The following is an 18214-nucleotide window of genomic DNA, read 5'->3' on the forward strand; positions in this document are numbered from 1 at the left end:
TTTTCCTTCCACTTGGAAGGTTTCTTCTTCCCTTCTTCTAGTGGCAGCTTCATTCCTGTCCTAAGTCTGTACCTACATACCACCTTTTAGATGCCTTTCCTGACAACTGTATCTCTATCTGTGGCTTAATTATAACCTTCAGAATACTTTAAACAAAGTTTAACTCATTTGTCTACTGTTTTATCCTAAGGATGAATCTGAGGTCAAAGATCCTGACTGTAATAGTCATCGTTTTCTCAGATCCCAAGGGACACCTGAAACATGGTGAGTGGGTGTTCCAAAAATATTTTTTTAGTAATTGAATAACCAAATTTACAGGGATTCTTGTTTTAGCAAATAAGACTCACAATAGAAACTCTGACCCTTCTTTTACATTGCATTCTGGTTATCTGTTGCGTTATCTCAGGTTCTAGCAAATACAGAATAATACTAATTACCACTGTGTGATTCTCCTTTGAAAATCACTTTCCACTTCTCCCATCCATCAGAGCAAATGTAAAGAAACAGGCTGGGATACTATCGAATTATTAACATACACCACAAATAAACATTTGATTTGAGATTATGGTACTTAAATCACCTATGAAAAATTTGCTTAGTGTTTAAATGGTGATCATTTGTTCTGAGTAATATGAAATCATGTGAAATTTTTAGAAATGTTCCTAACAAGAACACACAGTCACCCAAAGATTTAACAATTTTTTAAAAAGTCCTCTGAACTAAAGCCAATGAAAACAGTATATTCATATAATGTATAATTTTGTAATGAATCTAAAGAATAATAAATAAAATTAAGTTTTACTTTTCTATCTAAAAGGTATAAACTTGAGTTTATAATTTTCTGTCTAAAAGGTTTAGCTTCATTCTTGTACACAGCACAGGTGCCTTAATACAGTCATGCTTTTATAGACAGTGATCTGGCATAGAAACATCTTGATGACTTGGTCTATTGCAAACTGCTTAATGAAGAGTGAAAGGCTTACACACATTCAGCCACAGTAGCCAAGATCTGTATTCTAGTAGACTATGACCTGTATTCTAGTAGGCCATGCACTGCCTTACAGATTAAAAATATTTGTATCAGTGCCTGACATTACTTCACTGTCTTATTATAACTCCCTAAGGCACTAGCATCTTTTCTCTGGTTCTCATGTCACTAGCAATTAATTTTATTGCCAAGAATGCTTGCTTTTTTCTCTGAGCTGAATATGTCTGTACAATCTTTTAATGCTTGTACTCAGACCTCTCTTTCCTACTTACTCTATTTATATTTTTCCAGCCCTTGACTTACCTTCAAGCTAATTACCAGTAATTACTCTGTCTTAAACCCCAAAGTTATTGGTCACTTTCAAGCAAAAGTTTGTGCTCCTTCTATCTAAAATGAAAGGCGTCCAGTAGTCTCTCTGTGTTTGAGGAGTCAATCATCAAATATGGAATAACAATTCAAAAGCCTCGACCTTAAATGACATTTCATATATAGAAATGACTTTGCAGTTACTAGTATGTCAAGATGCTATTTATAACATCCTTCAATAGCATGTGAATCAAGGATCTTGGGGGATGGAAAATTGAGCACCAAAAGACATAATCAAAGACAACAGCAAAAAAAAGTCTGGCTGTGGCCTAGATAACACTATAATGGCCAACGCAGATATTATGTCTGCTGCCCCAGTTTCAATGCCAAACCCAGCAGGCAGAACTCACTTAGACTGCATGCCTATGTCATATGAGAGGGTTCAAATAAGGAAGCAGCAAGTTGGTTTTCATAATGAATAAAAATGTAAGACTCCTCCTACTCAATATGTCCAGCTAGGTGATCACATATTCTATTTTTTAAGTCCATCAAATAAAACAAGCTGGCTCTGATGCTGAGGCTTTGAGACTTAAAACAAAAAAATTAAAAGTTTACACAAGGATTTTTTAATGAAAGCTAGTGATACTTTTTGCTAATATTGTCTTCTACTTTTCCACCTGTCCTAATGTTACCTCATACCACAGAAGAAAATACTGGAGTAACTGAAATACAGTCATGGTGCTGCTGGCTTTAAAATTTCAGTGACTTATAGAAAATGTCTATTTCCTTTTAGATTTTAAATTGTATAATTCTTTAATAATAAACTTACCAGTTTTTTTTTTTTTTTTCTTCTGAAAAGGCTTCTTTAAGAATAATATGAGCTCTGAACTGGTGGTTAATACTTCAATCTTAAGTGCATTTCACTGAAGATTTCAATGGAATTTTCACAGCAGTTGATTTAGTTAATTTCATATGTTTAAAAATGTGAAAGCTTTCCTAAAAAACTTTCTTGGTGCCATAGGGATTTAAATTAATGCTAGGATAGGGCAATTCCTATATCTAAAGGAATGCAAAGGGTCTACTGGGAATTGTTTATAGGAGTTTCTCTTATCATACTGTTTAATTGATTTTTGTGTCAAAAGAGAGCAATTGTTTTTCTCCTGTTTATTCATTTTAATATTCGGTAAGTATTTATCTTGTGCTCAACCTTGGGTAGGCACTGAGGTACAAAGATTAATGATAACTTTTTTGATATGAAGAAGTTTCTTCCTTATTAATGAAGGCTTTTGCATTAGTAAATAATGATAATATGAATTTTTACTGTAAATAAAGTTGGGAATAAAAGCATAAAGCAGAGTGAGACTTTGTCACTGTGATGTTGGGAGCAGCTTTGGAGAGGAAATGATATTTGAGCCTGGTGATGAAGAGTGATTAACAGTCATTAGGGCTGAGGGTGGGGCATACCTGGAATAGTTATGTGAGACCAGCTTTCACAACACAATAAAGAGCTAGAAGGGCTCGACAAAGCACTTTCATGTTAGACCTTATAGGAAAATTACAGAGAGTTGAACACTGAGAAGGAATCAGATAAAAATGGTTGACTACCAAAAAAATAAATAATAAATGTTTTCTTTCCCCCCAACAAAATTCCAGGGTACTAGATAGATCTGGAATTAGAATTCAAAGAGGCAATCAACAAAGGAAGATGTATTTCCCAGGTCTGTATTATCAGTTACCTTCATGAAGATATAAAGCATGAAAGCAAAAAGAAATGGAAGACAGTTTAGCTAAATCCATAGGCAATTGCTACATATATACATGAGCTCATTAGGTGAAGCCACAGTTAGCGGGAATATGTTCCTGAACTTCAAAACTTGACCTTATACTTTGTAATGATGCATTCACATACGTTGACTGGCCCAGAGTACCTGCACGAGTGCCCTATTCTGACATCACAATTTCTTGCTCTTTATTAATATTCCAATAAACACATTGCATTATAAAATACTTTAAAAATTACAAAACAAAATAACTATTGTGTACTAGGCTTAGTACCTGGGTCACAAATAATCTGTTCAACAAGCCCTCTTGAAATGACTTTACCTATATAACAAACTTGCATATGTACCTCTGAACCCAAAACAAAAGTGTTTTTTTATTTTTATTATTTATTTTATTTATTTATTTTTGAGACACAGTCTCACTCTGTCACCAGGCACCAGGCTGGAGTGCAGTGGTGTGACCTTGGCTCACTGCAAACTCCGTCTCCTGGGTTCAAGCAATTCTCCTGCCTCAGCCTCCCGAGTAGCTGGGACTACAGGCGTATGCCACCATGCCCAGCTAATTTTTTTTGTATTTTTAGTAGAGACGAGGTTTCACCATGTTGGCCAGGATGGTCTCGATCTCTTGACCTTGTGATCCGCCCGCCTTGGCCTCTCAAAGTGCTGGGATTACAGGCGTGAGACACCACGCCTGGCCAAAAGTGTTTTTTAAAAAGGAATTACACTATGATACCAAGAAAGAGTACTACAAAGTTTAGGGCACTACAACTTTTAAAGTATTTTAAAATAAAAATCCATGCTTTAGAAGACACGAAGTTTTTTGTCTCTTAGAAAAGCAGATCCCACTCTGACTTCACTCTCATCTATTAAACATTCCTAGAAAGTCGGTCTGCAGAACCCAGAGAAGTTCAAGAACTCCCCCCTCTTATACCTATCTGAATAAGTGTGGAAGTTATTGCTTACTGTTGTTTGAGGAAAGAATTTGGGATTGAAAGCAGCCTCTAGCTGCCCCGTTGTGCAGCTTGAAGGACAGTTACTTATTTTGGTGATTCAGTTTCCTCATCTGGCAAATAGAAATCATAATTTTGTTGTTGTTGTTTATATTGCTCACAGGGATGATATGAAGGCAAGAATCACGTAAGTAACAATAAATAACATAGAAGGTATAAAATCTAATTGAAAAAACCCTAAGATATAAGGATCTGTGCATGTTGTGGACATGTGCTATATCAACCAACATGTACTGAGTCCAAATACGGTAGACTTCCCCTGAGGTAAAGACCCTGATGTTATCTATTGCTCAGATAGTGTTCTCTTTAATTCTGTTATTTGGTAAAAGTCCCCAAGCACTCCAAAACTTCAAAAGTAGTAACTCTGTCCCAAGCATAGTCACTTTAGTAATGGATGGTCACTAATCCATTGCCATATGGTAACAGAAGAATCCTGTGGCCAGCAAGATTCCCATGGTAACACAATTAAATCTGAAACAAGAGGTCTGAGGCTTCTGTTCTTCTCAATCTCTTCTCCTATTCTAAATCCCTTAAATTGAATTATGTTTTATTTTTCAGGTTATTCAAGGATTATGTTTGCCCCACTGATTTCCTTAGACAGTTACTGTCGTAAAACCAATCACGTTGATTTGAACAAGGTGAATTTATCAGATTGGAAAGCAAACTGGACATAGGGAGTTCTCAATTTTACACCATTGTGCCTTGACTTGCTTTCCAGGGGTGAAATATTCATGCATTTCATATTTAATTGGGATGACTTATAGAAATGCCAGCTATCACTGTATAGAGTAGATGACAATAGATTACTACAGCTAATTAAGTTTAAATAGTATTGCACTTCTCATTCAAACATTAGAACATTTATAAGGGAATACAAAAATCCTTAAAAAATTAAGAATCAGGTTAAAACAATTGAGAGATACAAATGTGAATTTTTAATCTTTCAGGTCTCTGTGTTTATTCTGTCAAAGGGTAGTTTTCTTATATCAGGGGAATTAAGGTAAATTCTGTTCAACAGCTTGCCAAAATCTGCCTGAGCCCCATAGGTAATGCTCTGCCAGTAAAGAGAAAGAGGGTAAAAAAGAAAATCTGAAATTTTTATCTCTCACATGAAACTCTCTCTCTAAAAAGGCTCCTAAGGTGATTATGTTCCTACTTCCATAAAGACAATCTTTAGAGGCCTTGCCACATTTTCAGCAAATATAAACATAAACCCAGCCTCTTCAGCTAGTCATTCTTCACTTAATATTTTGAAATATGATACTATAGAGTATTTTCCAAAATTGGAATAGAGACCACAATTTTAAAGTAAATGCTACCATTCCACCCAGCTAAGGTAAAATAATGTGTATGTGCGCGTATGAGCAAAAAAGCAAAATATTTTATTAAAAAGTATAGGATATAATATTTTAGAGTAATTATAGCCAATGAACTTGAAACTTTTGTTTGTAATCTTACAGAAAGTCACACTTTGCTATTGAGGTTTATTCAGTCATTCTAAGAGATAAACATGGTGTCTTAAACCACTAATTTTGTCCTTAAATTTTTATGTATGTTACACAGATTTGGATTGTTTCAGGATCTCACTCTAAAGTTTATTTACAATAGAATTACTCATTTGAGCAGCAAGATTCATGCTGCAAGGTTCAAGATTTTTTTTATGAGTTGATTTCCTTTTTAGAGCTCAGTTTTATGCTAGTATTCCTTTTATCAATACATAGAACACTAAACTATGATTTGGTTACTCAAAAAAGTAAAGGCATTAACATGATTGACTCTGATTTACAGTAGGAATCAAACAGTTAAACCCAAGTTAACACATTTTTTTTGCCTCTCTGGCACACACTCAACAATTGTCATTTTTCAGAACTATGATCATGTTGTGTCCAGTGATATTTTAAACAAATCCTACGTAATGCTTCCAAAAACATGGAGGGTAAGGATGGAGTCTTTTTGAGATAGATGACATAATAGTGTGCCATTTTTAAAAAGCATCATAAGGAAACAGGTAACAGCATATGAATTATTTTTCTCCTCTCTCTCTCTTCTCTCTCACATATACCCTCAGTTCAGGTGTCCTGTTCACACAACACGTGTACTTGGGGAGGTTCTTTTGCTTCCCATGAAAACAGGCAAGAACAAAATCATCTTTATGAGCAATCTGACAGTGACCAGTTTTTCTCCTCATCCACAGAGTTAGAAAGACAAGAGATCTGACCTGAAGGGAGTGTAAGTGGCAGGCAGTTCTGTGGGAGTAAGAGCATAATATTGCCCAGGAGAATTAGCTCAGAAAAACTTTTAGCAGGACTAGGTCACAAAATCCCCAAAACAAGAAAATCATTAAAAATTCTGAGATTGGTGAGATAAAACAGACATTAATTTACTACTAATTTCTTGGTGAATGCAACACATTATCCATCAGTATGAGTTCACACAGCACCCACGAGTGAATTAGGAAAATGCAGCTCCTTTGGGCCGCATTTTATATACCATTTTGTATACGTCAAGGAGCATGTGGCTATGAGTGGAGCAGCGGCTGAATTCCAACATCCTCTTACCGACTCAAGTAGGCAGCCTCATGCAGGGAGTAATCTGAACAACTAGACATGGAGATTCTATTTATACTGATTTCTCTCTTTAGTGCTTTACAAATAATAAGACAAAAGTAATATAACTAGAACTTTTATCTATAGCCTTTACATAAGAGAGTTGTGCCATAGTGAGACTGTAAAATTGTCTACAGCAAATACCAGGTTAAATTCAGGTGATCGTATTACTTAATAAAGACTTCTTGAAATAACATCATCAAAGAGCGACCAAGAAAAGTCTCTCTCCTTGCTGTCACTACTAGGAGAGTGGAATACTTACCACCATCTTCAACTGCAAAATAGAACATATCGCTTGTGGCATCAGCCCCACCTCTTAAGACATAGCATATTTTCATGTCATCAATGTCAGCTAGAAAATAACCAAAAACAAGATGATTAATTAACAGAGTAAAATTGATGACTAATTATGGTAAATTTTATTGGCTACTGGTTTTCCTATAAACATGTTTAAATTCCTTTTTCCTCCTAAGAGAAACAGTGCTATCTTATTTCTCAGATCTCTAAGCCCCTAGATTTCAGCTGTCCCATGGAAACCTGATCCCTTACACAGATAAATAGAGTACAAGAGTTTATAATAATAGCAAGGTGTTGCCCCTCCCAGTGGTATTTGCATGTTCATTCACCAAAGGAATGACTTTCTAAATATGGAATGCCAGGCACCATGACAGGTGGAAAGGAAGATATTTTGAGGCATGGCAGATTTCCTGGCACTCTTGAAATCACACCCTTTGCCTCCCTGTAAAGAACTGGTTTGCAGAGGACAGAGGCTTTGCTTCTCGACACTGGCTAATTTTTCTTACTTTTTGTGCTGTAGCAGGGTATTTTTTCGTCTCCAAAGTTTGAGAGAAAAAATGAAGGTGATATTTTCAAAAAATCACACACATTGAAATAACTGATGACTCCCTGTTGAGAAAAAAAAAAAAAAAAACAGACACATCTAATACAAGTGGAAGCCGGCCGGACACAGTGGCTCATGCCTGTCATCCCAGCACTTTGGTAGGCTACGGCAGCTGGATCATATGAGGTCAGGAGTTCAAGACTAGCCTGGCCAACATGGTGAAATGCTGTCTCTGACAAGAATTAGCCACGTGATAGTGGTGTGTGCCTATAATCTCAGCTACTTGGAAGGTTGAGACCAGAGAATCACTTGAGCCTGGGAGGCAGAGGTTGCAGTGAGCTGAGGTTGCACCACTGCACTCCAGTCTGGGCGAGAGAGTAAGACCCTGTCTCAAAAAAAAAAAAAAAAAATTGGAAAGCTTTATTCCTAGCAGAAAGCTATATCATCTCAGAAATGTTCCTTATGTTGTTTTCTACTCTATCAAATTCACATGCATACATTTGTTTTCATTACTAAGACATAATTTTTAAAACTTATGCATCCATCTTACCAGTTCCTTTCCTTAATGATGCCATACATACAACATAATAAAGAAAATTATCCCTGGGTTTGGTGACTCACAGCTGTAATCCCAGAACTTTGGGAGGCTGAGCTGGGTAGATCAGGAGGTCAGGAGGTCAAGACCAGCCTGGCCAACATAGTGAAACCCTGTCTCTATTAAAAATACAAAAATTAGCCAGGCATGGTGGGGCACGCCTGTAGGCCCAGCTACTCAGGAGGCTGAGAAAGGAGAACCACTTGAACCTCACAGGTAGAGGTTGCAGTGAGCCGAGATTGAGCCACTGCACTCCAGCTTGGGTGACAGATATATATATATGTGTATATAAAATATATATATATTTTATATATATATATAATTTTTTCTCCAAGATGGAGTCATATAAATATATATATGTGTGTGTATATATATACATATATATAAATATATATGTGTGTATATATAAATAAATAAATAAATATATATATATATATATATATATATATAATTTTGTCCTGTGATATTTATAGTAGATCATCAATTGATCTGGTCCAATCAGTGAGTTTCTAAGGCTACAAAAAGTCAAGATCATGGCTAAAAATAGCTATGACAATGATAGGTAATATCTACCTGTCTAATGTGTGTTCCATGGTTTTTCCATCTCCTAAAAGCTCTACTAAGTTCATGCTATGAAATTCAGAGGCTTATACGGAAGACAATGGCTTTATGAAATGTTAATCTCAAGTGAGGCAAGGTATTAGGATGGACCAATGGCCTCATAAATTTCTATAGCTCCACTTTACAGATGTAAAATGTGTGCTCTACCCTGGCTCATAAAGTTTCAAAAGAGAACACTTGCAGAAGGGAAAATCTGATTTTACACTTAATGGTACCTTCTTGCTAATAGAGGTATTTGGAGGTAAAACATGCCTAAGATGTTTGATTCTCCCTTAGTACTTAATTTCTTTTTTAAAAAACAATATTTAATATAGAGATGGGGTCTCACTATGTTGCCCAGGCTAGCCTTAGCAGTCCTCCCACCTCTGTTTCCCAAAGTGCTCTAAGATTACAGCTGTGAGCCACTGAGCCAGGCCCCTCATTTCTAACCCTACTACAACTTTCCACACTTGCTGCCTAGTTTCACTTTTATCTTTCTGTATGGTTATGTTTCCCAGTGGATTAGATCACCCTTGCATATCTACTTTTGCATGAAGGATGTTTCTGCCAGGGTAAGGACTGAAGACCCTGTACAACTCTTTGCCTGTTTACTCTTATAATTCTTAATTTTATAACCTTCACTTTATCAGTAAAATCATGCAGTAAACTCTGCTCACTACACATCTTTACTGTAAGAACCATGACCTCTGGCCATGTGGGGGAAGACCCTCTTTCAATGTCCTCACCCCTCCAAATTGTATAAGAAAATCTAAAGGCCCTGCTAGGAGAAAAGGAACTGTTTAGCACGCCTAGCATCTGTGGCAATGTTTTCTTAAGCAAAAATATAATTGTTAAGGGATAGTTTCATTGAAATAAATCCTCACTTCAAAACTGAATTTTAAGAACATTTTTTTTTAAGATAAAGAGAACATAAATGAAACTATATGGCACTCACATACCCAATTTTCTCTCCAAGTTAGGGCAGGTGTTATTGATTAGTTGGAACATACTAAAACCTTTAAATTTTTCATATAATGTATCAATAATTCACGATTCAAAAAAGTAAGTAAAGACTTTCATCATAATACTGGTACTTCTACATATAACATAAACATAGTATAAATATATATAATGTCTAGCTTTCTTAAGACACATGAGTAGTAGAATGATAATCTAATAGCCAAAATGTTATCTTTTTTTTTTTAAGCAAACATCTAAGAATTATCTAGATTTTCTTCTAGTTGTTAAACATACATTAAATTCATTTTAGTTCATCTACAAAATCATTCCATGAGATTTTTTTGTTTGTTTGTTTTTAATTCTCAGTTCATTAAATGCCAGGCAACCATATCTGGTTCAAACTCTTTGAAGACATTTCTGCTCTTCTGAAACTGATTTATGAATTAATCCACAGAATATGTCATTATGTACTAACTGTAGGGAAGAAAAAACTAAGTACTTGAGACATGCGATTTAGATCTGGGTTGGGGGCAACAGGAGCAACTTGGCAAAGAGGTGAAGTTTGGAATAAATAAATGATATCCATAATTTATTTAATTATACATTGTAAACGTTTCATCAATTTGGTAAGTTTTAGAAAGGAATTATTTTTTTTTCTCCTAGGATCCACTTAATCAATTTAGGAATAACCTTCTCTGGCCACCTGTGCTAAATTGACCTAATTCAGTACATTGAAAATCCATCAAAATATAAGTTTACCTTATCCTTCTATGATTAAGTAAAAACAAAAACAAATAAAAAAGGACTGCACTGTAAGCACTGCTTTCATTTCTCCTACTGGAAGAAGAGCCATAGAAGTTTTCTGATGGCGCTTTCTCCATTTTTTAAACCACTCGCCTAATCTCCATAAATAACACCTATGACTCAAACTCCAGTCTTGACTTGTTCAAATGAGTGCTGTGTGATTAAATACCAACAACTTCCCTAGTCAATATTTTGGTTTGTATTGGAATGTGAAAAAAGGTAATTCTTGAAAAGTCAAATCACATAATAAGCATAACTTCTTTACATTTATAAAGATGTTAAATATTAACCATGGTGCCTCAAAGTCAGTAAGAGACTGAACAACTGCCTATAAAGAAATAGAATAATGTTTAGAGTTCACAACTTCAGAAATAGTGTTCTAATATTTTGAGCTGTTGGACTTAGTCCACAGAACTTAAATTAAGTCATTTGCCTGTCTTCATCAAAATAGTCTTTTTAAAAAATCTCTAAAATCAGATTTCTTTTTCAGGTCAGAGGAGTAATTTGAAGGACTATTTTCTATCATCTAATATATTCCTTTCATTCTCTTCCCTTTCCATGAAAATAAACCAGCGTAAGACGGCATGGCACCACTAGCCCCAGAAAGCCTTCATGTAAAAGTTTCCTACTGGTCTAGCATGACACTTGGCACTTTGAGGTTTTCCTGTCCCTGCAGGCCCTGGGATACATTCAGGCTCTTAAGCCAAGAATCAGGAGGTTGGAGTGTGGCGCTATTTGTCAGCACCCAAAACAAAGAAGTAGTTCACTGTAACACTACATTTTGCTACATCCATGTTTATTAAAGCATTTGTTATCTAAGGCCATAACACAGTTGCAGAAAAAGAACACCCCCGTTGGGATGCCCTGGGGTTAAGCTCCATCTTTAACCCACAGATCCCACATAGGAAAGATCTAGTTTCCATTCTGACATGGTGAGATTTTCATGAAAGGAACCCAAATCTTGTTGTAATGAAAGTTGCATGTTCTACCAAACAGAGCCCTGACTCCCAAGTCAGCGTAGTGAATGGGCTTCTCCCTTCCCTCTCTAAATAACTCTGCATAGGTCACTTGTCCTTCCTGCTTCAGACTGTGTCCACCACAAAGGCAATTCAGGTTAGAAAAACCCTGTTGCCTAAAGAATGCCGGTGCCTGAGGTAACTGTTTTTTGTTGCTGTGTTTGCAAGAGGTCAGAGAGGAGGTTCACAATGCTAAAATAATTTCCCTCCTTTACCATTAATCTTGTTTACATATATTCATGTTCTTAATAATGAATTAGATGTATGTTTTAGTGATGAACATATTGTCATTTTCTACATCTTTAAGTATACTTTCTTTTTTCATGTATATCATAGTAGCATGCCCTGTACACATCATTGTTATTACTCCAGATAGGTGTTTATGGCTTAAGTCTCTGGACGGGTATTTGCCTGAGTCATAAAATATTACTAAAAAATTAAAAAATCTACAAAGTAAATAAACATAAACAAATCTATTAGTAACAAAGTTCCTAACAACCATAACTGTGTCAGAACAATGCTCTTAAAATTTAATCAAAGAAACATAAGTTTAAAGGCTTTTTTGGAAAGGTAATTGATAATGACAGCAATGTGACTGAACAGAATTTAGAAAGCACATCTTTCATTAAGGTGCCAAAATGCTTCATGAACCACCTGCAGCATACAACACAGAGGATGCTCAGAGGATGGGTATGGCAAATGGAACAGAATTGGAAAGCCTGCTTCTTAATTCACCAAAATCCGTCTCCTGTTTCAGCAGCATATCTTGCCACTTTCAAAATACATCAGTACTCCCTCTAATGAAGGTCACTGTGATGGAAAGTAGGACAAGAAGGTAGCTGTTCTCCCAGGGAAGTGAGTCCCTGTGTTCTCCCCATCCCGTTTGTTCCATTCCCTTCTCTAGGACTCTAATTTGATGCTGTATTTATAAGGCTTTCAGTGAAGCCATATTCTCTGGAATGAGACCTGGAATGTCCTTTGATAACTGAGAAAAGAAACATGAAACATACCTTGGGTAAACTGAGTGATGCTGTGGTTGCCTTTGTCCAGGTTGAGGAGATATCCATGTTGAGGGGCCTCTGTCACAATAAACCTCAGAGAAACGTGTAGGCTGTCTCTGTCCTCCACTTTCAATATTTTGCTGGTGATCATGAACCCCAAGTGGCCAGTGGCTAGAGTGCGAAGTGTAGAGGCCCCCTTATTCACTGTGATTTGGGGGACACTGTTGTCAACAGCTAAGACCTGGATCTTCATCACTTGGGGTCTCCTTGTTTCAAATACGGTATTGGGAAAAACGTAGAAGTCTGTATGGGTGCCATCAGTCACTGTGAAGGAGAAGCTATCTTCACTTGACTCGGTACCATCATGTTTGTAGCTGATTAAGTTTTCATTCAAGTCTTGCTTGGTAAAAACCATGGCAGGTCTGGTATTGTTGAATAGGAGATGGCCATGAATAGGCACCTGAGTGATAGTGAATTTCAGGAGCCTGTCAGGAGTGTCTCTGTCTTCCACAGTAAGTTCAAAGGGAGTAATCAGCTTATGTTCACTTTCACTGACGACCAGGTTGTGGATGGTGATCACTGGCTTTTTATTGTCCACATCACTAATGGAGATACGGAATGTCCGAAAGACAGGGTTATGTCCATCAGTGACTTGAAACTCAAAACTGTCCATCTTCACTTCATCATCAGCTGTGTGGATGTAGTGGATTTTGTTTCCAGCCAGTTGCAGCTGAGTGAAAGATGTGATGGACACTCCAGGCTGATCTGTGCACTCCAGGTGACCTCTCATGGGAGCCCTGGTGATGGTAAAAACCAAGTTTTCATCAGGACTGTTCAAGTCACTAGTGCTTAGTAGGTCTGTTGTGAGAGTGACCTTGCCACCTTCTTTCAAGGACACTCCCTTACTTATGACATCAGGGAAGACAATGTCAATGCTCCCGATGGACACATAAAAGTAACGATCTATGAGGGCATTTATTCCATCAGTCACATCAAATTTAATTAGGTCCCGAATGCCTTCTTGCCCCAAATGGACATACTGAATTAAATTTCTGTCTACTTGATCCTGGGTAAAATTCATGCCCAGTGTGATATTTTCAAAGGCACCACTAGGTTTTCGTCTCTGTAATAAGCCGTGTCCTGGCCCATAACGAATAATATAAACCAAAGATTTGTCTTCTGAATCTAAATCTGTTGCCATTAATATTTTGTTGTTGATGATCTTGGTTTCCCCAATTTCTATTTCTAGTCCATTATTGATAGCCATTCTGGGTGTCTCATCATCAACAGGGATAACCATAATGAGGACCATCTTTTCCACAGAGTGCTTCCCATCTGTTAGTTTAATCACAGCACTGTCTTCCTGAGTCTCAGAGTCATCATGCTCATAAATAATGCTGGAACTCTCTATGATCTGGTCCAAGGTGAAGCTTTTGACCAACACCGTGCCATTTATCAGCTGATTCATAATGTGACCATGAGTGGGGAATTGGGTAATAGTGAAAGTTAAATCATCCAGGGGAACATCAGCATCAGCAGCATTGAGAATGGGTGTATCGATGACCAGACTCATGCCTTCCATCACCATAAATTCTCTCATAAACATCTCTGGCTGTTCATCGTTGGTGGGAATGATTACAATGGGGAAGAACTGTCTCTCTGAAAAGTTAATGCCATCAGAACAACGAAATATAAATCGGTCCTCTACAGGTTCCACCCCTTTATGGACACTCTGGACGTAGTTTATGTGGCCCTGCCTGAGATCTTTCAAATTAAAAGCACTTATTGCAATCCCTGCTCTTGATTTCTCAGAGCCTGGTGCTGGAGATATGTTCTCAACATAACCTGAAGTAGGTTGAATAACTATAGTGCACAAGATGTCATCATTCAGGGAATCAATATCTTCAGCACTTATATGCAACGATGTTATAGCACTTTTATCACCTTCCATTACCATAAACTGTTCACCTACAGAGATTTCTGGAGCGTGGCTATCGACAGGCAAGATAGTCACCCATATAGTAACTCTTTGGATAGTATTGCCACCAATTCTCCATTCTTGAGACCTATCTGACAGACTCAGGTTAAAAGAATCTGCTTTAGGCAAAAGGCCTATCTCACCACTGGTGTGGGCATATACAACGGAGCCCTCTAAGATGTCCCTTTGAGTAAACTGCTCTGCTGGAATGCCACTGACCAAGATTTCCCCATACAAAGGTGGATCTTCCAAGAGAAAAGTCAACATCAAGTCAACAGTTTCCTCACTGGTCCCCTTAATAACATTGGCAGTGATTTCAGTAGCCCCATTTTCTAAGACATCTAGATAGGACTCCAGTGTGCCAGTAGGATGGCTCAGTACCGGCACCTCATCGTCCACTGGCCGGACATTCACTCTGAGAGTGATGGGCACCACATGATGTCTGTCGCTGACTTCCAAGGAGCAGCTATCGGTTAGGGACTTGTCCCCATTGTGGGCATAGGAAACTCGGCCCAGTTTTATGTCCTCCAAGTGGAAGAGACCCCCTACATGCAGGATCTGTCCAGACACTCTCATGTGGCCATGTTTGGGTGCCTGTGTGAGAGTGAAAGATATATGGGCGACATCAGTGTCTACATCATTCACATGCAACTCTGTCTCACTCAGGATGTGTTGACCCTTCCCCTGAACAGTGAAGCCAGTGTTGAGGATCTCAGGTGGCTGGTTGTCCACGGGCTGCAAGTAAACGGTAAATGTGCCTGCAGCCACATTCCCAGCTCGGTCTTCCACCTGGAACTGGAACTGGGCCACTCGAGTAGCCACGCCCAGTTCTTGACCCGGGGGTCTGTAAGCAATTTTATGATGGTTGATCTGGGCTTGGGTAAAATGGGTCACCACGACTGAGGGGTTGTCAGTCAGGACCAAGGTACCCAGTGGGGCTGGCAAGTGGTTTTCATCTGTGTCTGTGGGGGGCTGAGTCACTGTGTAACGTAGTTCTCGGTCATCTGTGTCTAGGTCAGTGTAGCGCAGCCACTTCTTCCTTAGTGGTGTGAGCTGGGATTCCTGTACCACCATACGAAGGGGACAGCCACTGCCCAGCTCTGGAGGGAGGCGATCCACAGGATGGATACGTATCACAAACCGCTGTAGCCCAGACTGATTAGGAGGGTCATGGTTATCCTGGACTCTAAATGTGAACTGGTCTGTGACTGGCCCAGGACTATGGGGCCCGGAGTGTCTATAGAACAGCCTGCCCTCTGTTATGTCCTGCTGCTGCCACTCTGTCACTGTTCGCTCATAAAATGCTCCCTGCTTCCTCCAAAGGCCCCTGAGAAGCTCCTGTTCCTCATGGGGAGGGTGAGTTTGGCGGAGAAGCAGATGCCCAGTAGTTAAGAAGGGTGATTCCAGCACAAAAAGGAGCAGAGAATCATCTGAATCCATGTCAGTTGCACTCAGGGAAAGGGGCAGGATGGGCACTGTTTCACCCTCTGCCAGTGTCAGCCCCGTGTTGGCATTGAGGACAGGTGGCTGGTCATCCACAGGCACTAAGGTGATGGGAAACAGAAATTGTACCTGGTGCCTGCCTCCTCCATCCACCATGCGAAGCACCAGGTTATCACTCAGTGAGCCATCTCTGTCATCATGCTGGTAGACCACCTGGCCAGCTGCCAGCTCAGCCACTGTAAAGCTCTTGGGAGCAGAGCTGCCCCTGGAAGCACCCAGAATGACAAGGTGACCATGCCGGAGCCCAGCCACCACTTCCAGCCGCACTGCTTCTAGGTCATCCTCATCGCTGATGACCAAGTTTTGCGGACCACTGCCTGCAGGGCCTGTGAGGGGTCGAGACTGACCCTCATAGAGAATAAGCCCAGTATTCCGGGTGACCACCGGAGCCATTGTGTTCATGGGCTTCACCACTACCATGAAGGCAAAAGGGTCTGAAGCTGCTCCTTCTGGATCCACTACCTCCAATTCCAGTTCAAAGAGACGCTCCTGGTCGGAGTCTTCAGAGGGGGGCTGATAGGCAATCTTTAGGAGGCGCAGATCCCTCTGGGTGAAGGAGGAAAGGGGCAGGCTGCGATCATCGGTGCTTACCAAGTAGCCCTGGCCAGGCTGGAATGGAGAGGTGAGGTTGAAGATCAACAGGTCTGGGGGAGACTCGGCATCCTCGGCTGCCAGCATGTCTGGGGTCAGGGCTGTCAGTACAAACTGGTCCACCTCCATCATCATCATGGCCACAAAACTGGGCTTGGGTGCAGTGTTCTCGGCCCCTCCTCGGATCCTCACCAGCACCTGGAAGTGCTCGCGTTTCAAAGCAGGGCTGCCCACAGGAGCCCCTCGCGAACGCAGCTCCACCATCATGGGTATCCAGTCCCTGTTTGGTGAGCGACTGGCTGCCGTGTGGCGGTAGCGCACCCCTAACTCCTGGAAAGCTTTGCAGTCCATCAGGACAGGCTCCAGGGCGCCTCCCTCTCTGGCTCCTCCAGGGACCTGCGGGTAGTGAAGGAGCTCTCCATAGCGAGGCAGCGCGCCCAAGCCAGACAGGATGCCCACGCGACACACCTCTGTCTCGGGCTGGTAGGCGAACTCCAGGCTCCGCGCATCCAAGACATTGCTGGTCCCCAGCAGTTCTTCCACGACCAGAGGCAAGTTCCGAGTCACAACCTCCAGCTGGGTGAAGACCACCTCCACCTCCAGCACCAGTGGTAGCACTACCGCCCCTCCGGGCGCGTCGTAGCGCAGCTGCAGCCGGACGCGGTCCCGAGACGGGCTGCGCGCGCCCAGGTGCGAGTAGCGCACCTCGCCAGGGCCAAAGTCGCAAGGGAAGCGCTTGGGACTCAGGCGGCCGGGTCGCTGGGCCAGTGCGTCGTTGTCTAGCACCGAAACCGCGCAGCGGTCCCCGGGCTGCACCTGCAACACCAGGTCACGCAGGGGATCCAGCCAGACTTCACGGCCGAAAGGCACCCGGAGTCCGCGGTTCGCCAGCACTGTGGCCTCCTCAGCAGGGACCCCTGCAGCCCCCACGAGACCAGGGGACAGCAACGCCCCGCCGAAGGCAGCGGGCTGTGCCGGGACGCGGCTTACCAGTGACAGGAGAAGCAGCAACAGCAGTAGCAGCAGCCGAGGCGGCGGCGGCAGTCCTGGTTGAAAGCTGGTGGAGTTGCCTGTCCCGCGCGAGGATAACCCGGGAGTCCCGGCTGCGTGCATGGTCCGGGTGTTCAGGCTTGGACAGGTCAGCCTGAGAGCATGCGAAGTCAGTCCCCGGGCAGACAACGAGAGACACCGTCTGAAAGTGCCAGGAACTCCGCGCGCTGCCTGCGGGGTCCTCCTGTGGCTGGGGCTGGGCCAGAAGGATGGCAAAGTTGAGCGGCGCGGTCTTGGCTGGAGCCTCAGCGGAGGAGCCTAAGCCGTCCCAGCCGGTCCAGCTCCGCCGCTGCGACTTAGTCGCGCGGAGAATTGAATCCCTCCACTTCTGCTTTCCAGGTCCCCAGACCCTGAGCTTTGAGGGAAATCCCTCCCCTTGCGCCCCCTTGCTCCAGTCCTCCCAGGAGGCCAATCGCTGCTCGGGGGAGGAGGCGCGGAGCTGAGGGTTGGGTAGTAATTTCTGCCAATCAGCTCTTAGAGGCCGAGGCGGGGAAACTGTGAGGAGGGGAGGAGATAGAGGCGCAACAGGTTGTCTAGGAAGTGAGGGGAGAAGTGGCCCGGAGTTGCCCACCCTTGCTGGTGCT

The 18214-nt window shown here is 41.2% G+C and overlaps 1 protein-coding gene across 1 annotated transcript in view; it reads right to left on the reverse strand.

Moving 5' to 3' along the window:
- The window catches only part of FREM2 (FRAS1 related extracellular matrix 2), a 186945-nt gene extending 168932 nt beyond the window's left edge, over window positions 1-18013 (reverse strand). Inside the window, exons 1-2 of the mRNA XM_017542495.2 lie at window positions 12518-18013; window positions 6954-7043 (exon numbers count right to left, since the gene is read on the reverse strand). Coding sequence (XP_017397984.1) covers window positions 6954-7043; window positions 12518-17693 — 5266 coding nt within the window. The 5' untranslated portion in view covers window positions 17694-18013. The remainder of the gene's footprint in view (window positions 1-6953; window positions 7044-12517) is intronic.
- Window positions 18014-18214: the final 201 nt, after the last annotated feature.

Source organism: Cebus imitator, unplaced genomic scaffold, assembly GCF_001604975.1.
Source record: "Cebus imitator isolate Cc_AM_T3 unplaced genomic scaffold, Cebus_imitator-1.0 Scaffold145, whole genome shotgun sequence".
NCBI lineage: Eukaryota > Metazoa > Chordata > Mammalia > Primates > Cebidae > Cebus > Cebus imitator.